The 24,416-nt window shown below is 45.2% G+C and overlaps 1 protein-coding gene across 3 annotated transcripts in view; it reads left to right on the forward strand.

Moving 5' to 3' along the window:
- Positions 1-24,416, forward strand: part of PCDH19 (protocadherin 19) — a 144,427-nt gene that overhangs the window by 64,075 nt on the left and 55,936 nt on the right. For 2 of the 3 annotated variants that reach the window (XM_035113429.2, XM_035113428.2), the window contains 2 exons: positions 11,366-11,424; positions 19,362-19,534. In XM_035113429.2, the coding sequence (XP_034969320.1) occupies positions 11,366-11,424; positions 19,362-19,534 (232 nt within the window). The remainder of the gene's footprint in view (positions 1-11,365; positions 11,425-19,361; positions 19,535-24,416) is intronic. The other variant, XM_035113430.2, reaches the window with a different exon arrangement.

Below are 24,416 nucleotides of genomic sequence, written 5' to 3' on the forward strand. Positions count from 1 at the left end.
TCTTTACATCTAAGAAGTCTCCTTTGTGTGTATCTCCTTGAAACCAACAGTATTAACTATCATGATTGGGCCCCAAAGCCTGAGATTTGTAGTTTAGTGTGAGTGATAAAAAAAATTCTGTGTTAGAGATTTCTTTCTTTCCAAAAGCTACAATTCCCAGGGGGAATGCATAACTGTTAAACTTGAAGGCCTGCCATTTAGATATTACTTGAGAAAGATAAGAGAATGAAAAAGAACTGTGTGTGTGCAAGAGAGAGAAGCTCTTTCTCCATGCTGCTTCTATACATTCAAGCAATGCACACAGGTGAGGAGGGCTGCATTGGTTGGACTTCCACTGACCGCTGTGTGACTGTTGCCCCTGCAATATCCAAGCTTGGTCTGACCCAACTCCAAAATTTGGGGGGCCCTTGCCAGTTTGCCACTAGGAATTTTCCCCTATGCCTGTTGCTTCTTGGGGTCCTCTACAGCAGTTCTCCTCCAACTCCGTGCTCTGCTGTACAGTACTTGCAAAGGTTTAAGGGGCAGCCACTCAGTCTCTCCCACACTTGCAGGCTTATGGGGCAGAAGCGGTAGCACTGTGATGTTTATCTCTTGACCTGCTTGCAGCACGGGCACCTCTAAATAGGCTTGTGAGTGAACAAGTGCACAAGAAGAAGTAGAGCAGTGCTGCCGACAGGGTGCCTAGGTGGTAGTGGACACGGGTATTGGTGTGCCTGTGAGTGTCAGGCAAGGTATTATTAGTCTTAGTGGCCCTGCAAGGTGTGCTTGGGCCCTAGCAAGTCTGCCAGCAAGCTTACAGTGGGCCACCATTGTGCCCCATCAGGAACCACGGTTCCCTGTTGGTGTGTATATATATGCACAGCTCATTGTGCCCTATGGTGGGGAAGTACTAGAAGCCACAGGTCAGGGGGCGGCAGGCTCACTACAAAATGCAGCATTGAAGGGTAGCCACAACAGCTATGTTCTTTTTTTTTTTAAAAAAAAATTTTTATTGGTTTTTTATAATAACACAAAAAAGACAAGAGATAAAAAACGTTTCTATCCACCTTCCCTCCCTCCCCCCACAAGTCCCCTTCTGCCACAAGTGGATCCTGCGGGTGTTGAGAGTCGAAGGTAGTCCATTTTAAAGCTGGGTTTGTCCTCACCCCCCCGCTCCTTAGCCCCTGGACCCCCCCTGCCACCAGGAGGCCCCAAGGCAAAAGGAGATTGGGATAGGGAACCCCCCAACTATTTATATATAATCCTCCAGCATAATACAAAAACAAACAAACAATTAAAAATATCAATTTCTTACTTTGTTACACATTGTATTTGTGACTTCCCCTTCTTCCTGATTTTCATAATTTCTTAATATAATTATAGCGGGTTTCTTATTCTTAATTCCAATTCTTATTCTTAAAAATCAACATTATTTCCCTCCTTCTTCGTGACGCCTCCCCACAGGCCCCCTCCTGCCACAAGAGGAACCTATGAGGTGCGGCCATCCAAGGGAGGTCTATTTTTGTAGTTGGGTTTCCTTCCACCCCTCCCTCCCCGCCCAGAGCCCCCCACAAAAGCTATGTTCTAGCCACCTATTGGAGGCAGTATGCCTCTAAATGACAGTTGCTGGGAATAGCCATTGAGTAGGATGTGGTTACCAGAGGCATCTGGTTGGCTATTGTGTTTTACAAGCACAAGTTGTTGGAGAAAAGTGAAAGAGGTCTAGAAAGAGAAAGAAGGTGGGACTAGAATCCTTTAGCAAAATTAAAGCTAAATCTGGTGCTGCAGTCTTGAGGATAAGTATGCATGTGTAGTGGAGAAGTCAATCTGGACAGTTTAGGTGCTATTGCTTGTTAGTGTGCTACACTTCCTTAGTCTTTCTTGCATACCGGCAACAAAAGAATGGCTATTTATGTGATCTTTTATTCTGGTAAGAAGCAGAACTGATATCCTTCCATGACTTCGTTGAATGCAGTCTTTCTTGCAGGGAAGTAATGGTGGACATAGAGCCCTGTGCCTAAATGACATGCTATATAATAGATGATTGGATCCAAACATTATGGGAGACTCATAATGACGGGATAAACTCAATCAACAGGTCTGGGTTAAATACAGTAGGAAGGAAATAAAAGGACAATTTTCTTGAAGGAATGATGGTATTTTATTATTAAATAAGTGGGATCTACACAATCATTACACACAATGCTGCACTTTCATAAAAGACTGCATTCATATTAATATTAGATTTTGGTTTCTTTTTGATAAGAATTTGCAGAGTTGATAGGTAATAATTATATGTCTAGAGGAGTGGTGGGGCCAAGCTTAGTTTCTCTCTCTTACACACACACACACACACACACACACACACACACACACACACACCATGTGGATATAAATGTGCATTCCTGTTCACTGGGGTTGGAGGGCAATTTTGTGATTATTTGGGGGGGATCTGTATCCCCCCCATTTTTTTTAAAAGGGGGCATGGGGAGTGCAGAAATAAGTCTCATCCTCCTAGTTAGTCCCTTCCGAAATCCATCAATATTGTTATTATTAATTTCAGTTAAAATTGCTTCCTATATATAGAACAACTGCATATATACACAGGGTCATAGCCATATACTGAATCAGACTCTTGGTCCATCACTCTCAGTACTGTCTACACTGACTTGTCTACACAAGTCTACAGTAGTGACTGTCAGCAGCTCTTCAGGCAGGGGAGATTCCCAGACCTACCTGGAGATGTGTCCGATTGAACCTGGGACCTTCTGCATTCAGAGCAGACGCTCGACAGCTGAGCTACAATTGCACATATAAAAACAAAAAAGAAGTATGTAAAAAGGAAGTGCATTAAAAGTACATTTTTAAAAGTACATAAGGCCATTAGCCTTCGATCATGTGAATGCTGTTGCTTTTAATGTTTCTGCATCTCCCTGCCTCCCTCCCAAGATTGTGGCCTTTATTTATAGCCCTTGCTGGGCATGTCACATTTCCCCCCTGTCTAGCAGGAAGCTTCCCATCTGCTCATGCTTTAACTCCAGGCACGCACACACACACACACACAGAGAGAGAGAGAGAGCGCAAGAGAGAACAGCTCTAGACCTCTTCCCTGTCCCTTCCACACACCCCACCCCATGGGACAGATATAGGCACACATGCTCAACATGGCGTGCAGAGCTGGCAGTCAGAGCGGTTTTGCGCAGGTGGGAGCAGAATGGTCTGGGCATTAGCAGCTGGCATGGGGAGGTGGAGATGAGGCCAGCTTTCTTCGGAGCCAACTCTCCATCTGACAGCACGAGATCATTCAATAGAATCCCACAAGAGGAGCAGGGGCATAAAAGCCTTCACTGCAGTTCATCCTCGCCTCCACAGCGCACCTCCTTTTTCACAGCCTGTTTGCGGACTATATGTCTGCCCTTTTCTGCCCTTTATTCGTTTATTTATTTTAAAACAAAGCCATCTTTTCAGGAACCCTCTTAACAGGGCTGTTGGGTGGATGAAAACGCCAGAGTGGATTCTTCAGTGTCCTGAGGAAGCATGGATAGCCAGCTGGGTTGGAGGGAAAGACCCACACAGGGATTTATAAGCAGAGATGTTGAGCTTGCACTTAAACGGTTCCTTTTTCTACTGCCTTCCATGTTCATAAACGTTCGTGGAAAAATGCAGGAGGAAACTGAGGTTGATCGGGGCCAACCTAAGACCTTTTACTGCCTGAGGCAAAGGAGAAGATGATGCCCTCTCTCTCCATGTACACAAGAGGCCAGCTGGACTGACAGTTGAATCTTGCTTCAAAACTGGCAACAGAGCAGCTAGCAGAAGGGGGTCAGCTGTGTCATCCAACACCTCACTGCTTCTCCTTGTCAAACAGTATGTGCTACCTGAGGCAGCTGCCTCACTCTTCCTAACAGTTGAGCTGAACATGGGCGTGAATTCACATGAACTTGGAGCATGAAGCTTGCCATTCCTTTTGATTCCAGATTGCTTTCAAATGATTGATTGCTTTTCTGCGCAGGGAACCGCCCGCCCACCCCCAGTAGATCCATCTTGCAAATAGATGAATAGCAAGTCAGGGAAAAGGCTCATCTTGACATGCTGGTTTTCTCTGTGCATATTATTATTATTATTATTATTATTATTATTATTATTATTATATAGAGGAGCATTCATTCACATACAGTCTTATGCGGTCTAGCCCACACACTGCTTTATTACCTCAGTAAGAACAATGCCTTAGAGAGCAGGTCAAGATGTAGCTGGTGATATTTATTTTCCAATAAGCTAGTGATTTTTTTATTTTTTTGGTAGGCAAACAAACCCCCGCACCCAGCAATATGCATAGGGTGGTGTGAATTGGTTGCACATTGCCATTTTGAAGCAGTGAAATGTGGACTGAGAACATGTCATTTTTATTCTTTTTCTCCCGGATGAATATGTGGAGCTAATCAACATCCCATTTCCTTTTTTCAGGTTGTTTGTTGTACCACTGCTCCAGGTGGTTGGGCCAGCAGGTCAAAATGTGGTTGTGCACATGAAAAACCAAGACCTAGGCACATGTGTGATCCATTATCCAGCCATTGTGTACAAACCTCATATGGTCAGCTCTCATCTCCTCCTGGTTGCATAGTTTGAGCCACAGCCTTACTGGAAAACGGTCAGAGTTAGGGTTTTGGTGCTTTAGTTTTAACTTCTTGCCCCAGAGTGGGAAAGAGGTGACATATGAAGTACATTGTGCAACAGGGGAAGTAGGGGGGGTGGACAGGGGAGAGCTGCAATGGCTGGGCCAAAGTAGTGGGCATGCTGTTTCCCACAGGGGTCAACTGAATTCCTCTTTGTAGCCCAAAAGCAGAACATGAAGGCAACATATCTTTCCTGTTGTTTGCTAGGGACCAGGAGCGAGAGTCTTGTTCATTAGGTTAAGGGGGTGGGCAAGGACTCTGAAACTGAAGGGAAAGGTCACACAGGGCCATCCACAGGGGTGCTGCCACCACAAGAACCAGAGGATAGGGCACTGCCATCCTTGGACTTAAAGGATGAAGACCCTGGAAAACCTGAGGCTATCCCCACTCAGTTGCAGTAGAGCAGGATGGACCCCTTAAGGTGAAGAGCAGCTTGTAGCACAGGTGGTGCTAACAATTGGATGCCACCTGATGAATCTCCAGAATGCTGTGTTCCCCAAAGCCCAGCCCTGTATCCTATCTGAACTGCACCTACACCCTGGTTGAGCCTTGTCATACTGCAGAGTAGGACATTGTTGTTCCCAAGCAAGTGGTACTCATGTAGACTCTGAACATGGATTTAATTATGTGTTAACACTCTCCCCTCCTACCTTTCCTCTGGAACATCTTCCTTTGCCTCCTTTCCCTTCCTAGGCAGTGTTTCACAACTTCCCTACTTGGGGTGAAGACAGTGGAGAAGAGATTGTTGTAAAGGAAAAAAAGCAGCGGGTGGGAGGAGGGTTAAGCACCCCTCTCACTTGCTGCTTTCCTCGGTAAATCCCCCCTCCTTCAGTTTTGCAGATTGGCAGCAGGCATGCAATTCAGAATGCTGAGTTTGCTGCCAAGCATGTCATTCTGTGCTCTCTTCCTCATGTCGGCACAGCCGTGGCGAAAGCGTCATCCCAGCCCGCTTGGCTACGCTCCCGACAACCCCGTGTCAGAAATTGGAGGCTGTGTAATTTTACAAAAAAAGTGTGCATGTGTTTTTCCTGCTGAGACCCCGGGCGCTTTGATATTCAAAGTCATCTTTGCAGGAACAAGGAGGAAAGAATCTCAGGGACTGAGTGTTTTGTGCACTAAATCTGCAGCTTGACTGTACAGCAGTAATTACAAAGCGGACGCAATAACTGAGCCGTGCTGTCTGTAAGGCCGACTCCCCCCCAGCTTTCTCCAGATAACATGTTTCTCCCTGGGAGGCGCCTGTTTTTCTTAAATTAGATACTGTGTTTGTATTTTTGAAAAAGGTCACAGTTAGCCAGCATGCCTTTAAGCTTTATTATCTTGGAACCGAAGCGTAGTCTCTACTGGCACACCCTCTGCGGTTCCAATCTTGCACGTCCTGCCGCTGTGATTGTTCTAGCAGGAGACGCAGCCCTCGTCCCTTATTTATTGCACCATTAAAGTTGCATATGTTTATCTCTCCCTCTCTCTTTTTCTTTTTCTTTTTTAGGCTTTCTTTGTAATTGCCACAGGGAAAGATTAAAGGGGAGCTCTTGGAGAAAGGGGAGCACCTGAGGGTGTAAAGCAGGGGTGCAGGACTGCATCCAGCCAGCAGGATGCATTCCTACCTTCTACCTCCCCCTCCCCACCATCTCAGTTGCAGGCCAGCTTTGTAACGTTATGACGTCAGGTCATCAAAGGAGCTCCTTCCCAGCACCTATCAGCTAATGGGAGTTGCTTTGAGTCCCATTTGCAGACAGGTGGGGTCCATCTCAGCGACTATCAGCTAACCACCACTTGAAGAGGAGCTCCTTCAAAGGTGTGCCCTCCATGCACACCAGTTGATAGGCACTGAAAGCAGCACTACTGGCTGTACTAGGGAATTTCTGATGGGGAACTTCCTACTGCACCCAACCCAGCCGGTCCCAATACCTCATGTCACATATGGCATCAGATGTTGGCCAGATTGGTGTGATTTTGGGGGAAAGGCCTCCCAGGCCTAATTACAACCACTTCTGGACCTAATTGGCCAGTTGGAGGTTTTCCATCCCTGGCTGCAGTAGCGGGCAGTGTGGTGAAACAGTGGTGACCTCTGGTTGGTTGTGCTGCCACTGCTTACCAGGAGGTAGAGCAGGGAGGTGAGGGGGCAGCAAGGTCAGTGTGGTGCAAACGTACCAGCAGGAGCTCTGGTTGACTCTGCCAGTGCGCTTGCAGCATGCCAACTTCAACACTGCCAGGCCTCCCTACTTCCTGGTAAGCAGCAACAGTGGGACCGACGGGGGGCCATGGGGGGGTCACCAGTACCACCCTACCATGCCACCTGTGGCTGAGTGGCTGGTGATAGGGATGACTTCTGTGAAGCCTAGTGCTGTAATAACCCTGTAATAAAGGGGAATGAGGCCATATAAGAGAAGACACGCAGTGCACATTCATATGAGAGTCTTGGTTGGGGATTCTCTTCACTGCTTGGAATCCACGATGCTTGGTGCGTGAGACACAATTCGGTGGAAGCCTCACCTTTCATGTTTTGAAATGAGAAGTAGAAACTAGGCCTGTAAGTTTGCCTGGGGAAATCTCAGGAAATCAGTGCTTGTTACTCTGTATGTGGAATCTGAGCAGAGTGACAAATGACCAGGAACTGGGGCATCAATACTACATATAGCTTCTCCCATGACTAAACAGTCCTCTCTCGCTAGGCTCAGCTCCCAAACCTGGTTCCCCCCACCTCCAAGGTATTTCCTATTTTCTCTGTCTTGGGTACACAGCTTTTCCTCTCTCTAGACTTTGTGAGTTTTTCCTCAGGTTTTTTCTACCCTGCCTTTCTCCTTTTCTCTCAGACTCGCTCTGCTTCTCTGTTCCTGCCACCTATGGGCCCTGTGTTTTCTCTGCTTCCTTTTCCCGTATGCTGAACTGTTTGGTCACATCATGTTATGGGTCCCTTCACCCTGAGCGATTTAAATGTTTGTGAACATTCCTTGACATCCTAGCAGCCCATAGACAGGCAGCAGCCATATAAGATAAAAGAGACATGGCTTTCTTTACACCAGACTGGAGTGGTGGGATTGTGAAATATGGAAGAGATCTTATTACTAATAAAACTACAGATTTTGAGTCGGAGCAGCTGTCAAATCTCCTTAGCCAACACATGTCGTTCGGTGCTGAATATTCCTTAGCACTTTGTCCAGCTCTATTTTGCCAAGCGATGCAGAATGGCTGTTGCTTTCCCTTGGGAGCAATTTCCATTACCTAATAGACTGTGACACTAAAGCTTTTCTCTTTCCTTTTGTTCCCCTCTTCATACCTGTTGCATGAGAAGCGGAAACAATGGGATTTTTTGAATGGGGCAGGAAAATACACAATGTTAAATGACACTGCAAGAGGAAAGCTGCATGTACAGTGGTACCTCGGGTTACATACCCTTCAGGTTACAGACTCCGCTAACACAGAAATAGTACCTCGGGTTAAGAACTTTGCTTCAGGATGGGAACAGAAATTGTGCGGCAGCGGCATGGCGGCAGCGGGAGGCCCCATTAGCTAAAGTGGTACCTCAGGTTAAGAACAGTTTCAGGTTAAGAACAGACCTCCGGAACGAATTAAGTTCTTAACCCGAGGTACCATTGTACAGGTCATTGTGTGGAACCTCCACATTCTCAGGGCCCATCTGTACTGTATGATTAAAGCTGTATCATGCCACCTCCAACAAGCATGGCTTCTCCCAAATTATCCTGGGAACTGTTATCTTGCTGTGAGTTGTTAGGAGAGTCCTGTTCCCCTCAGAAGCTACGCTTATCTGAGCTGTTTAACCATCAATCCCTCCTCCCAGAGAATTCTGGGTATTGTAGAAACTCCCAGTTTAAGTGGTCACAATTTGAGGGAAGCTGATGGCCCTGTGATTTAAAGTTGCTGACCAAAGGCCCTGAGGATGGGCCACCTGCCCTTCGCCTCTGGGCCTGCTAAATGTAGTGGCATAGTAGTCTCACAAGCAAAACGGAAGGAGAACTACCGGTAGTGGCCTGTGATGGCCCAAATGCTGCTCATAGCCACAACTTCTCTGGCATAGAATTGGTGTAAAACCCTACAAAAGTTGCCTTGGGGGCTGGAAGTTTGATTGAGGAATAATGGGAAGGGAGCAACTATTCACCCCTATACATGTCACTTCCCACTCTCAGCTCCTCTGCCGCATAACTCTCCCCCCCCCCCGGTGGGAAGTTTTATGAGTAGAAAAACATCCAGAGAGGAAAGGGTTCAAGAATACTAGCATGCCGGCACTTAAACCTGAATCCTCCTGTTGTGATTGTCAGTGGTTTTTTTTTTAATGCTTATATGTGTAGTAGCAGCGTTGCTTGGAAATCCTAAAATCAAGCAATCAGTACAGTTTTGAAATCAGTGATTAAAACCAGTACAGTTTGAAAGGTTCAGTCTGCCATCTTGATTTAAAATAACATCCAATCATATCCATATCCAGACACAGGCAAATACCTGCTTCGTGGTCTCAGGAACCATCTTGCAAATTTTGGTTAAGAGGTGTCAAAACACACACACACACACACACACACACACACACACACGAGATACCAGTATGGCTCACGATTATTTGTGTCCCACTTTTCTATTAGAAGGTGCCCAAAGTGCTTTACAGACATTTTATATATAACAAAACTAGTTTTCCAAAAAAGAAATGTAAGTATTTTAGAAAAATGTTTTAATAACAAGCAACAGCAATTGGCAGAATAAAACTGAACACTTAAAAATATGTTCTGTGAGGCTATTTCAAGCCAATGGCAATTCTATGCACTCTAGGTCCCCTCTGAATTAGTCTGTGCCATTGCAGACTGCTCTGTAAAGGCAGTGTTCCAAAAGACACTCAAGTGCATAAGTTTCTGATCTAAAATATGCATGCCCATTGCTTAGATGTTGGAGAAAAAAAAGCAATTTTTAAATTTTTTATTTTGGAGTACCTTGTAGGGTTGTTGGGGATCAGAGTAAAGAGCATTACCTGGGGCTCATTGGTGGGGGAACGGAATGTAAATTCAAGAATGTAGTACCATAATTGCACTCACTACTCTGTGCATGGTATCAGATTTGCCAGATCATGGTCCCAGAAGCCTTCTAGAAACAGCAGCTAAGGGGGCAGTAAAAGGAAGGTAATTCAAGCCCCCTCGGTAATCCAACCTTTGCAGGTCCTTGTATCTTTCTTTTACCATCCAGAGGTTTTTTTGTCATCAATTGGCAGGTCTGCATGCACTCTGCACAATATGGCATATAAACATCCTGAGAATCTCTAAAGTTGAATTAAAACTAAAATCAAGGTTCCAGCCTTTATGACCATTTTGAAAGTGTATAACATGTCCATTGATTTCAGTGTGTCTCTACTCTGAGTATGATGCAGTTGGATACAAACTAATATTATTGTGAAGTTGGCAGGCACTGGATCTGTGATTTTTTTTTGTCATGAAGTCTTGCACTGTTAAGCCTTAATTCAATAGTGAGTCTTTTTTGCACCTTGTGTAAAATCATGCAAATTCAAAAGGATCTGTTTTAATTCTCCTGGATCTAGCTTTCACCCAGACCCCTGGAAAAGCAAAGTGTTTGTGTGTGCATGTGTGCACAGGCTTTCTCTTCTCTTGTCTGTCTGCAGCGGCTGAGTGTGAGATAAGCAACCAAAGGGGAGAGGCCCATAGCACTCCTACCAAATTCAAAATGTGCCCTCAAGCCCCCGGAAAAGTTGGCAATTGCTGCTCTGGAAGAGCAAAAAATAAATACATTTAAATTTCATCCATCAACTCTGTGACAGCCCTTCAAATATTTGAAGATGGCTATCATATTGCCTTTTAATAATCTCCAGGCTAAACATTCAAAGCTCGTGGCCAGCATCCCATTGTGCGGCAGCCGTTTAAATTATGTGCTCTGATGAAATATATGGCATTCGCTTTCACAAGACTGCTGTGCGGGTTGGCTTTCTTGCATGCCACTGCAAGTGGGGTGTTTCTTAAAGCTTTGCAATTATGTGCAGTAAGCTGTTTCATGTGAAGGTGCTGGCACACCTGCATGCTGGCAAGAGGAGATGGTGTGGCTCAGATCTACATTATCCACTAACTTAGGGATGGGGGAGAAATTTGATTTAGTTCACATTTAAAGAAGTTTTCCAAACAGTATGTTAACTGGAACCCAGCCATGCTTCAAAATTTGCAGTTTTCTGACTTTTACAGTGCAGTTCTCAAGCCAAGTAATGTGTAGGAAAATGTGTTTCTTAGGGGAGAGTGTGCCTATAATAGTGAAAATAACACTTAAAATGCTGAAATAGCTCACTCAGTAGAGTATGAGACTCTTAATCTCAGGGGCATGGGTTCAAGCCCAACATTGGGCAAAAGTTTCCTGCACTCCGGGGTGGTGGTGGTTTCTGAGTCTCACAATTCCTTCCAACTCTAAAATTATATGATTCTGTTGGGGAAATGGCGTTGCAAAATTGTGTACACCTGACAATACTGCATACAAAAATGTGTTTGCTAGGAGAAGTTTGCACTAAAACACTGATGAATTTTAATGAGGATTCATGAATTGCTGCAGGAATGTGGAGAACTGAATCAAGAGGATGGAAAAGTGAGGAACTGAGGTGGGGCAGATTAATCTATTCCCACCCCTAACTTGTGGCTTTTGTCCAAGCTTGCCTGGCTCTTTCAATGGATTGTGCATGTAACCATCTCTATTTCCCCTCCCCCCTCTCCTTTCAGACTGAAAACTACTCTTTTGATTCCAACTATGTGAACAGCAGAGCTCATTTAATAAAAAGGTATGTAGGGTGTTTGTTTGCTTTCTATGGGGTGGCAGTGGGGGGCGGGGCTTTCTGCTCACTTAGTGTATACAAAATTTGTTCATTTGAAACTCTCTCTCTCTCTCTCTCTCTCTCTCTCTCTCTCTCTCTCTCTCTCTCACACACACACACACACACACACACACCAGCATTTGCATCCCATTAAATTTTCACTGCTTTGGCCTTTAGTTACACACCCACACACACCCACACACACCCACACCCACACCCACACACACCCACACCCACACACCCTTCTCCAATGAGCTGTGCCTCATTCATACAGGAAAAGTGAGCATACAGTTAGGCAGAACCCTGTTACCCTGACAACTTATAATTCATAGAGTTTGTTCTCTTTCAGTGCACAAGAATAAAATGATAGATGTGGATGAAGAGAGCTCCCTGGCATATCAGGAGAGAAAAGGAACTTGTTGGGGGGGGGGTAAAGCAGCTGAGCTTGGGATCCTTCCCCCCCTTTCCTCTCTTGAAGTTTGAATTGCAAATAAAAACACACACATTTGTATTGCAGTTAATTCCCATCCCCCATACTTCTCTCCCCGCGCCCTCTTTATTAAAATAAATCTATCCTTGCCCTGGCTTCATCCAAGCATAAACTCAGGAATGAATTTGGTCCCCAGTGAACGTGTTGACAATAATTACTAACATTTCAGAAGCACTTCACAGCGGACAAAAATGCATTCTAATTCTCCCCACCTTTACCCTCGCTACAATGCCTGTGGCGTAAGTCATGTGCACTGGAATCAAACTGGTAAATAGTTGGTTTTGGTTTTGATTCTGTTTCTGCCAGCAAGAGCTTATTGGCCTGGCATGGATGTTTTGCTACATGATTGCTTAGTGTGCTGATAAGAAGCATCAGCAAGCCCTTTGCCGAGGTGGTGGGTGCAACTAGTTAGTCCTGTTAGTGGAAGGCCATGCAAGGACTTTCTCTACAGTAGTGGGTTCCCTCACCTCTTCTCCCCTGTGAGCCCACTGCAGCCCCTGGGGAAAAAAATCCAGAACAGCATATGGAATCTTCAAGCTGAAAAGCACTTCTGTCATAGCACTATGTTGAATTCCTCCCACAGGTTTGTGCGATCCCCACTCTTTCTCCAGCATGACCAAAAGAAGGAGTTTAGAAGGTTTTGCTTCCAGTTGAGATTAATCACAACATGCCTACAGTGTTATCAGAACTATTGTTAATGTAAATTTGGGGTAGCTAGCAGGGTGTCATCCAGAATTTGTGGACTCCAGCTCCCATTAGGGGTCAGGGATGATGGGAGTTGTAATGCAGCAATATATGGAGGGCAGCACATTGCCCACCCCTGATCTATGGTTATTTGAAACAAGCCACCTTCAAAACATGCTTTGTGGTTTTTTAAACAAACCACATTTAATATTGATCACAGTTTAGGATGCAGATGACATGCTAAACTGTGGTTAATCTAAACCAGGAAGGAAGGCTTCCAATCTATTCCTTGTGGCTGTGAACAAAGGTATGTTAGTAACCTATGTGATCAGAGAACATCAAGGCAGTTTAGGAGGATAACAGTGTTTCATGTGTTTTCTTCCTTCTCTTCCTTGGTATACCATGCAAGCTCTAATTTCACTATGTTAACGTCACTTTTAGTTTTAAAATATAATTCTGTGCATTGGGGTCATTCATATGCAGCTGAACCCTGCTGTTGCTTTGGTTAGCATTACCATAAGATTTGGGAACCCATTTCTCTGCAGTTGTTATGCTTCTGAATGCCAGTTGCAAGATGCGAAAACCCCATTTCACTGCTGATTCAGAGAAAACAGCAATCTGCAGAAAACCCAATTTATGTTTGCTCCGATTCAGTGGTAAAACACAGGTTTTCCCAGGAAAAGTGTTGGGGCATTGTCAGGGGGACTCCCTACAGGGAGCCTCCCCCCCCCGTCATCCTGACCAGCACTTCGCCCAGCAAGAGCGGTAGCAGCAGGTCATGCGGGGGGAGTGAGGAGGGAAGCAGAATGGAGGGAAGGCTCAGCGATGTATCAGAGCACCTGCACTGCACTAGCCCACAGCTGCAGGAGGGAGCACAGCCGCTTCCGGCGCCCAAATTGAGGCAAGCGCCCAAACGTAGGGTGAGAGGGCGGCGTTTCGGGGTGCCTAAGCTATTATGCTGGCCCCAAAGCTGACAGGCACCATTGCCGGATTCTGTGAGTAACTAGGAGGTCATATTTTCTGCTATCTCTGCACTGTAAATAGTATGCACAATAAAACCTTTAAAGACATAACGGACTGGAGCGTCTTTACTCGGGGGTAGCCGCAACAACCCCCTGACAGGCATAAATACTTACTGCTTGGATTTGGGCTTGGAAAACCCAGACCTGTACCTAGAAAATGTGGAACAAAGGTAAGTGTGGATAAGCCCCTACAGCGCAGACTTTGCTTGTGAAAGAAAAAAGCCCCATTGCACTAGTGGGTGCCCTTATGCCAGCTTCCACTAGCAGTGCTTGTTAGTTAGATCCTGCTCATAATCTTAGAAGGGGCATTTCTTGTAGCTTCCCGCATGGAAAGGAGCTCTTATTTTTGAAGATAGTGCTTGCTACCTGCTGTGTTTACCAGGGCCAGCTCCTGAGCAAAGTGCTCTCTGGAACAAAGGAAGCTGCCTTGCTTTGAGTCCAAACTATAGGTCCATCTACTTCAGTACACTGGCTGCCAGCAGCAGCTCGCTAGGATTTCAGAGTCTCTCCCCCCCCATCCTACCTGGAGATCGAACCGGGGACCTTTTGCATACAAAGCAGTTGCTCTAACATTGTGCTATGGTCCCTCTCCAAAGGACTTCATGGATCCATTCCATGAGAAGTTAAAAGGGTAGCTACAACAAGCTGGCTGGTGCTGCTTGGAAAACTAGGCTGGACACTCATTTTAATGAAGTAAACTATGGCAGGCATCGGTAAACTGTGCTGTGCTGCTGGGGCCCTGGCAATTGCCTGATGTTGATGCCAGCCATGCAGAAAGCATGCATGTGTGTGTTTGTGCACGCACACTTGCATTATATACGTAGGTATATTGACCAATAGATTGATAGATCAATAGATATGCTTGCATTAAATATAGTAAAAAAAAGAATTCTGCCTAATTAACTGGAAGCCACTTTTAGTCTATCAAAATTGTTTTTAAATTGATTGTTTTCATTGATCAATTGGTTAAACACTGCAGCCTTAATTACAACTCCCATTTTAAGCATTGAATTGCTGAGGGGAAACCCACTCACGAACCTTTTGGTCCCTTTCCCAACTCTATGATTCTATTAACTTGCTTGAATCAGTGCACCCATGAGGACTTGATGGATTGCACAATGGGTTCTGTGCAGTTTGTTACATCCTTTCAGGGGATCTGATTATCCCCTTGCCCCAAAGCTCCCATTTTGTAAAAGAGATATAAGGAGTATGGCAATTATGAGCATGTCATGTAGACAGCTTCCATTCAGAAAAGGAAATGAATATTTTTTTGTCTGCATTGCTCATGATATTCAACCACAATCTTCTAATTGCTGTGGTAGAGAAAATTGCGGCCTGCATTGTATTGTTCATTGCAGTCCAATATGGAGTTTGTCCTTTCCGTAGAAGAAATCTATTCATGTCTTTTGCTTTGCACCTACCATTAAGCTAAACTGACAGTTTGGTGGTAGTTTACTCTGATTTGGTAGAAGAACTATTTAACTGCAGAAAAAGCTTTCCATGCTTTAGGAAAGGGACTAAAGAGAGAGTTTGATGTTGTAGGTTGACCTCTTGCATCATGGACTTTGCTTCTGCTAAAAAGGCAAATGTATATATAAAGTACAGATTGCCCAGATGTTTGATTATATGGAACTTGGTGTTTGCAGCTCTTTCTCCCTGCCTCTCTCCATCCCTGCTTCATACCCCCTGGAAGTAAGACTAAACAGAAATTCGGGAGCCAGAAATCAAGAGCTGTGAGAAAGGCATCAGGACCATGGACAGGGGAGCTCTATGGCTAAAGCCAGAAAGCAGGGATCCTTAGGGGTTTCTCTGATGTTGCTGCCTGTGGACCAAGTCTGTCCCAGAAGCTATCCCAGTTTGGTCCGCCAGGCTATTCCTGACAAATTATACCCACCTGCCCCATATCTGATGCCATGTGTGATGTCGGGCAAGTTACCAATGTGCCTTCAAAGGAACACTTGAAGCTGCTGGTGTGATTGTTCCTTTGCTGGAGCAAGGTATGCTAAAACAGACCCCCCCGTTCCCTTCACAGACCTGCAATTCCCAGAGTGGTTTAACAGTTTAGCAGTCAATTCTTCACAGGCAACTCTGGAAATAGCAGGTCTATGAGGGGAATGTGAGGTCTATGAGGGGAACCCTAACAACTCTCAGTACCCTTAACAATCCATGGGTCTCAGGATGCTTTGGGGGGAAACCATGAATATTTAAAGTGGTATGATGTTACAGATGGACTCCAACTACCCATAGGGTAGTGTGAGGATAATATAGAGAGGGGAAGAGCTGTATAGACCACCTTGAGCAACTTGGAGGAAAGGTGGGATATAAAATGCAGTAATAGATAGAGATGGCTCCATATGCTTGATCTGCAAAGAGAATTCTTGATATGTCAAGGGATAAAGCTGAGGGGGAAAAGAAAAAAACTGCATCCAAGGGGTGCTACTGAAAGTCTTGCCCTAATGAATGTCATGAGCATGATGTATTCATCAGAGAGCTGAAATGTCAACTATTAATCCTCCGGTGTGTTTTTAATCCAGCAAAACGTCGCTGTTTGGAGAAGTGTGATTGCTGCCTTAACTTTGTGGTGTGAATCTCAAAATCCTTACTTTTTAATTAATCTGTTTGGTCTTTCTGAATTGATTTCTCCCTCGCCTCCTGCCTCCTGTGCATGCTGGCTAAATCCTAGGTTTAAAGGGCTTCTGCAGGGATGTCTTTATTTTAAAAGGCTGCATTTGAAGGTGTTCCAGTTTTAGTGTGTGTCATCCCAGGCTTTTCTCTCTCCTCTTTCCTGCATGCTGTTCTTGGTTCCGCACAACATCCCGTGGTCGGTGGTCCACTTGGTTTCCATGGAGACCTGAAAAGGTCTTTGCAAGCAGATGCATGCATATATCCCCAAGGCTTTGAAGTGTGAGCCATTTCCATGGCCCAGTTGTCGTGGTGGCCAGCAAAGACATTTGCCAGGAAAAATTGCTGGCTGGTTTTTTTGCTAACCTGTTTGATCAGGTTAGGAAGGGAATTTCCAAACTTATTTCAATATGACAGGAGGCGACAGTGGAGGCAGGGGGGATTTCTGCCACCATCATGCAAGCATAGGATTGGTGACTGGTTAGCTGGGACCATGTGGGGAGGACAGCTAGACATTTAGCAATCTGCTGACCAGTCAGGAACATTATACTTGCATGGTTGCTGACTAAGGAGCCTGTTGTGTTCACCAATACCTGATCTCTCTTAATGGCAAGACTCAAAACTTCTTTTCCTCCTAAGTCATCCTGCAGGAAGGGTCTTGTTGTTCCTACTAAGAACAGTGTCTTCCAGCTTCCAGTGTCTAGCTGCGTTCAACACAGCGCCTTCTAGTTTTCATGGTTTATTCCAAACATCCAGAAAGCAAAACTGTATTTTGGCTACTTCCACAACAGCTTCCTGCAGTCCTCCAGTTGTACTGCAGCTCCAATCACCTCTGGCCATTGGCCATGTTGGCTGAAGGTGATGGGAGTTGGAGTCCAACAACATCGAAGGGCCACAGTCCCCCTCCTCCATATCTCTATTAGAGAACTGAAAAAGGAAAGTTCCTGAGTTTAAATTGGCTGTTGGCTGTAATAAGACTTCGAGTGGGGAAGTCCTTCTCAGGTAGCTTCCACATGTAAAGCAAACAGGAAAGAGGATTTTGATTTAACCTTAAGAAGAAATTATTTACAGTGTGAGTTGTTCAGGCATGGAGCAGGCTGCCTCAGAAGGTGGTGAGACAGTTTTTTTAAGCTAAGAGGTGAGGAATCTTTTTGTATCCACAGGCCAGATCTTTATCAGATCAGCCTTGCAGGCCAAATTTGACAGCTTTACAAGTCTCCCCACTCTTCTTTAAACTTCCAATCTCAGTACTTTAAAAGGAGAGTATGGTGAGATTTGCAAAGTCTTATAATTTAAATTTTATACATTAAATTAAGGATGGGTAACCTGCTCCTCTTCCAGATGTTGCTGGCCCTGACAATTGACCATGGTGGCTGGGGATGATGGGAGCTGGGAGGGACTAGCAGAGATTGACGCACTATGCAATATGTACTGCAGGGCTTGGAAAGGCTAGGATTCCATATCCTTCCTTACTAACTGCCTACGTGTGCCCTGTCTGCTGTATTTGTGGTTGAGAAGCCATTTCCTGTCCATGATGGTGGTTCAGCTGGAGATCCTTGGGCTTTTGCCTAGCTTGAGTCACTGGGAGCTGTGTAAGCCCCTTGGAATGATGTTCCTTATTCTCTGTGTGCTTTAACCTTATGAGGGTTAAACTTTGGCTTTGCCAGCTTCAAAGCAGTGAATTGTAGTAGATTATTTCCTGACTCTCTCTCTCCAGACTTATGGAACTTGAGTTGATTCAGCAAGACCGTGGTTCCCCTGAAGCAGTGTCCTTATAGAACAGCCTTTCCCAACCAGGTGCCCTTCAGATGTTTTATTATTATTGCATTGGTCAATTGAGCTCAGCATTGCTTACGTTGACTGGCAGCAGCAATCCAAGGGGTTTAAGGCAGGGGCCTTTCTCATCCATACTTGGGAGATGCCAGGATTTGGACTGGGACCTTCTAGCATGCAAACCAGATGCTCTATCACTGTCTTGGGGCTTTCCTTATATTCTTATGGCACCAGGGACTGAAGCTCTGGCAGCCTTCAAAGGTGACAGTGCTGAATGCCATGGTGATGGGAGAGGGAGGGAAGAGCAGGAAAATCTCAGCTGATTAGTTGACTGGGCCTCTTATTCCATCAGACATGGAATCCCTCCCACAATGGAGAGTGTGGCAAAGGAAAGGCAAGCGGGCGGGCGGGGAGGAGAATAAGGCAAAGCAGGTCTGAAACCAGTCATCATGCAGCAGTTCTGCATGCCTGACACAGGAATTTTTGGCTGGTTTCTTCTTTCTCAGCCCTTTGGTTGAATTCCTGACTCGTATTTCTCAGGCCACAAGCACAAAGCCCATGGCAGGTGCACGCAACACCATGTTCCTTGCAAATTGCCTGTTGCGAAAGATAGTCTTACAAGGATGTGAACATTTAAATATTGCATCTGTTCCGTGGGTTCCTTGCTCAGCTGCCGTGTCCTGTTAGGTGTTTCCTGTGCATTTAGTAACCTAGCCCGGGAGTTCTACTTAAGCATACCTCGTAATGTTCAGCTGCACTTCACTAGCAATCACAGGAGACCTCTATTTCTGTGCCATTGCAGGAGTTAAGAGATGTACATCTTGTGCTGAGCTGAATAGGTTGGATTGTTGTTGTACTTTGTCTCTTCCGATTACTCTGCTCTCACAGAGAAGGTGCTCCTGTGCCTTCCCTCCCACCCCAATATTGCCTCTAGTGGAGCTTTGGCTGTGATCTGCTCAAGCTTCCCTCCTTGTCCTCACTTTGTTCTGCAAGCTACGGCACAGCTTAGGCTCGCAGGAGGATAAGAGCAAGAATCTCCTCTAATTTTCTGCACACCTTGGGGGCTGCCTCCAGTTCTGACTGCCTTGTTGAATGCCAAGCGCCAAGATCAATGAGTTGGACTGGCTGCTCTCTAGTAGTGGAAATAGCCCCCTTGTGACACCCCGGTGGAGAAAGCTTACCTTGCTCCCTACGGGGTGCTGGGAATGCTGCAGATCCTGCCTGAGGCTTTTGACACCCTCTAAGCCATGGGGGTGCTTTGTGTTTTCAGACACGACTCTGCAGAGTAAATCACTCTTCTTTCTTCCACCCAGCAGTTCGACATTCAAAGATCTGGAGGGGAACAGCCTGAAGGACAGCGGGCATGAGGAGAGTGACCAGACAGACAGTGAGCATGATGTCCAGCGCGGGCTGTACTGTGACACAGCTGTCAACGATGTTTTGAATACCAGCGTCACCTCCATGGGGTCTCAGGTGCCTGAACAAGGTTTGTTGTGTCAAGTTATTTTACAAATGCTACTTGTGATTTATTTATTTTTATAGAGCACACAGGACACAAACAGATAGCCTGCTGTTGCTTGTGAGCTGTTTTGCCTCCCCTTTGCCCTGAGCCCATTGATGGTGCTGCTATGGAATGTTTGCGAACATTCTGACTGCTCAAGGAGAAGGTGCCTGCAAGTGACCATTAATGAAAACAGTGCTGTTCTAAGGAAGGAAGGGAAAGGCCTGTGAAAAAGGCTCATGACAGGCTTGCAGGCAGCAAGGGTTGGCAGGTAGGTTAGAGGGGAAGAGAGTGACATCCAGGAGGTGTGAAGCAGAAGACATGGAAAGGCGTAAGCCAAAACCAAAAGGAGAAAGGGCTGTTAGAAAAAGATGTCTTCTGAATATCACAACAGATCATTAAGCTAACCATTAAGCTAACCATTCCCACATCTGCCTTCAGATTCTGGCCTGTTTGTGATTTGACCCTGTAGCTGAAGAATAATGTGATGAATTAAAATTGTCAGTCAGTCATCTATGCCGCATGAACTTGCTGTTGCAGGAGATATTTGTGTTTACTTAACAAACATTTACGGGCAGTATGTGTGATGTCTTTTAAAAAGCTCACCACATTTTTACAACCATGGCAGTGGTGGCATCCATGAGGAGTCATGCTGGAGAAGCATGACCAAAACAACAACAACAACAACACATCACAAAAAGGTGTGTGTGTGGGGAGAGGGAGGAACAAATGTTTTGCGCATATGCTGATTCATATCCCTGGATGCAAATTTAGACATAGCTGCTGTAATTTAAATAGGAATACAACACATTTCATTGCAGTGGGGAATACAGTAACAGACCTGCAGGCTGTTAATGGGAAAAGTCAAGCCCCGCCTCCCACTCTCCCTTCTTAACTTTAAACTGAACTCAGACTGAACCACTCCTTAAACAGACAATTGTCATCCACAAACTAGGATACATTGTCACCCTAGCTGCCAGCAGTCCTTTGTTTCTCAAAAAGGTTCTATCTGCTCTGGAAACCGTTCCACCTCTTACCTAGTACTGAGAGAGATGTACTCAGTGCATGCTCAGAGGCACTTTCCTCTTTATTTTTATGCACCCCGAGTGTTAATCCTGACACTGAGACTGTTTCCGGCATGAATCTCTGCTTGCCTGTATTCTGTTTGTCCTTTGGGGCCTTTCTGTCCTTTCCTTTGATGTCCCTCAGGCATTGATGGCTGGGATCCAGTTCTTCCAGACTGTGTCTATATGAGCAAGAACGCTGTCAGAGACTGAAAATGCACATCCATTCATAAAAAGAGATGCTTTAGAAGTGCAAAGCATCTGTTTCTCATCCTGACATGATGTTTTGAAACTGTTCTTCATGCCGCTTGACAAATGATGTTGGTTTGACCTGTTGCAAAATGTTCTTCTCGTAACTGGAAGTCCCAAGTGATCAATTTTGTCTGCTGCAGAGGCGTTATACAGCTCAGCTCAGGACCTTTTCTGAATCTGGTTTCCTCCCTTGGCTGTTGCAACTTTAGATCTTGCTGGATGAGCTTCAGAGAAGATGAGGAAGTGATTTATAAACAAGTGTTTTAGGAGAATATGCAAACTGCATTGTGCTTTGCACATGCCCCTCTCCATCTTCCATCCATCCAAGCAAGCAAAAGAGATTAACACACAGCCCAAGAGCACTCAAGTGTGGAGAAGGGCCAGTGAAGGGGTGTGGCCTCTAGAGAGGGGGTGTGGCCTTGGAAGTGCTAGTGTGGGTTGGGAGGGTCCTGGATGGAGTGACCTGGACAATCGTGTTTGGCTCCTAAGCCTGAGTTTCCCACCCCAAAATACAGAAACAGCAAACTTAGCTGCTGAATTATGATGGCTTTGTAGCCAGAACAGGTGTAGTGAGAAACAAGAAGGAAGCATTGGCATGGGAGCAGGTTTGCAGAAGTACAAAAAATGTGTGTGTGTGAGGAATCTAAGGAGTGCCCCACAGAAAACTACCCCATTGAGGAGTGAGCACAGAATGTTGGATATCTATCTGGTGAAGTGGGGGTAGAGGATAGAATTGAATAGTGTGCTGAAAGAACGTGTGGCTTGCTAAATTTGGAACATTACACACTGCAAATTTTTGTTGCAGATCCCAGTTATGAAATGGATTCTACGTCTCAGGTTTGAATGAGAAGTGAAAAAAATATGCCATCTCCATATTTTTTCTTTTTCTAGCAATCTGCATAGCTTGAACTTCATATGTACCAAGATCCTGCCTTCCACTTCATCCAGACATGCCTTAGCAGTTCTGATCTGCAGTCAATTTGTAACCCAGGCACTAGACATACACATTCCAACCCCACATAATTTGTGCGGTGGGGCACATACATTTTGACAGTAGGGGTGAGGGACACTCAATTCCCTTCTGTTTCAAAATGTTTATTCACTTCAGTATTTCCGTGTGAGAATTAACTCCACGGAATTGAACATTTAGAAGACTGGAGGAAACCACTGGTTTTTACAAAAACAGGGATTGTTATAAAATAGGCTTTCACCATTTTATTAAAAAAAGCATCTACAATAGGAATCTACAAAAAGATGAAGTTTTCCCCAGAAATTATAAACAAAACAAAACCTAAGCATTAAAAAACAACACCTCTTGTATCAAATGGAGGGAAGCAGATATGTGAGTGCATGTACGAGTTAAAGATCTACCTTTGATCAGCTACATTCCCTCCAAGAAAGATTTCTTTAAAAAGACAACTCCTCCCCATCACCAATGAGTTTGCCTTTCCTGTCTGTGGGAGTGCCACTTCTTTTGTGATTTCCTGTCTTTACTTGAAACTATAATGAAGAGCTTTCAGTCAACAAGATTAAGCTCCCCGAACCATTTTGAGTTTCTCATGGGGTTGGGGGATAAGATTAACTGCAAGGCTCAAAGGCCTACTCTTAGATCAACTCAAGATTAAATTACAAAGGAAGTGATGCATTTTAAGAGATTTGTTGTAGTTATTGTTTATACCATATAATAACCAGAGTTATATGTGCCCTCGAGGAGTAATTCAGTCTGAGGCAAGAAGATGGAGGCGGGGGCGGGGGGGGGGGGGCGGAATGGAGGAGGAATTATCCAGGGCCTGCAAACAATTATTTGTAAGCCAATATTTGTAATTACCAGGACCCTGCCCCTTCCTTTCAGCACGATACAAGGCATGTCTACTTCAATTGTGGCTGGTGCCAATTGGGGCTGCTAGGGGCAGCAGGCAGGGATTCTAGCAGTAGGTAGAGACAAAGCCAATCACAGTCCAAGCCAATTAATTATAGCTAGGGCTTTTTTTTTTCAACTGACCGGAACTCAATCCCAGCACCTCTCAGCTGGGTGCCATTGCCATTATAAGAGAACAAGGGAGGTGTTCATGGTGAGTTCTGGTGCCTCTTTTTCTAGAAAAATAGTACTGATTATAGCTTTATTCCCATCCTCCACCACGCCACACTAAGCTTAAGGAGTGCTGTCATTAGACTGGTTGTAAGTAAGAAGGCAGGCGAGTGGGAGCTGTCTGAGCACAGAGTGAGGTTGTTCCCTCATTTGTTCTTACAGAGTCTTACACTGGTCTACTTGGAAGAATGTTCCAGTGGGTGTTCACTCATGCTTACTCCCAGGAAAGTGCAAATAGGTTTGTAGCCTTAGGTTCCCTTTCACTTGGCTGTGGAATGCATGACCTCTGGGAAGATGTGGCCAGGGAATACATTGGTGTGTGGCTTGTGAGTGTGAGCCGACCTCGAGGACTGCCTCTCCCCATATAAACCGATCCACTCTGCAGTCATCCTCTGAGGCCCTTCTTCGTGTGCCTCCTCCACAAGAGGTCAGGAAGGTCTCACCCCAGGGAGTTTCCACTGGTGCCTTCCTTATACTTCTTTAGGCGCAAAGCAAAAATGTTCCTCTTCAACCAGACCTTTGGCTGATAATCATTATTTTTTTTATGTGCATTTATCTTGTATGCTTAGCTTAGCCCTGACGTCTTCAGTTGGTATATAAAGTTAATTAAATAATAATAATTTATTATTTATACTTCACCCATCTGGCTGGGTTTCCCCAGCCACTCTGGGCAGCTTCCAGCAGAAGAATAAAATAATTGATTAAAGATTAAAAGCCTCCCTAAACAGGGCTGCCTTCAGATGTCTTCTAAAAATCTAGTAGCTGTTTTTCTCTTTGACATCTGATGAGAGGGCGTTCCACAGGGCAGGCGCCACTACTGAGAAGGCCCTCTGCCTGGTTCCCTGCAACTTGGCTTCTCGCAACGAGGGAACTGCCAGAAGGCCCTCGGCACTGGACCTCAGTGTCCGGGCAGAACAATATAATAATCACACCTGAATGCAGCAGGCTCTATCATCCAACAGAGGGGAATGGCCGGGGGCTCCGGCAAAACTGTGTGTGTAATAATAATAATAATAATAATAATAGATAAATACTGATAATTGAACACAGGAGGATATTTCTCTGAACAACCTTTATGGCTGTGGGCGTAGCATGGTAGCTAAACGGCAGCTGGATTAGGTTAGATCCACCACGTTTTCTTAAGTTTCCATTGTCTCTTAGGAAAACCCTTCTTTCCTGATAATTTCTTCAACTCCCGCCCTGGGAAATATGACAGCCCCACCAAGGAAGAAAAACTGGCTGTGACCTAGGGAATCAAAGGGCTTCTTTCCCACACCGTCCAAACAGCAGAATGCTCCTTGCCTGAAGGAGAGGAAAGGTGCCTGTGAAACCTCAATTCCTGGGGTATTTTGGTGACATGACTTCAGTTGACCCTGTAAAACTTTCTAAATGGGGGTCCATGGCCGTTACTTTCCAATTTACCACTAGCAGCCATGCTTAATGGGCGAGCGGCAAGATCTCC

This window comes from Zootoca vivipara, chromosome Z (assembly GCF_963506605.1).
Source record: "Zootoca vivipara chromosome Z, rZooViv1.1, whole genome shotgun sequence".
Taxonomy (NCBI): Eukaryota; Metazoa; Chordata; class Lepidosauria; order Squamata; family Lacertidae; genus Zootoca; species Zootoca vivipara.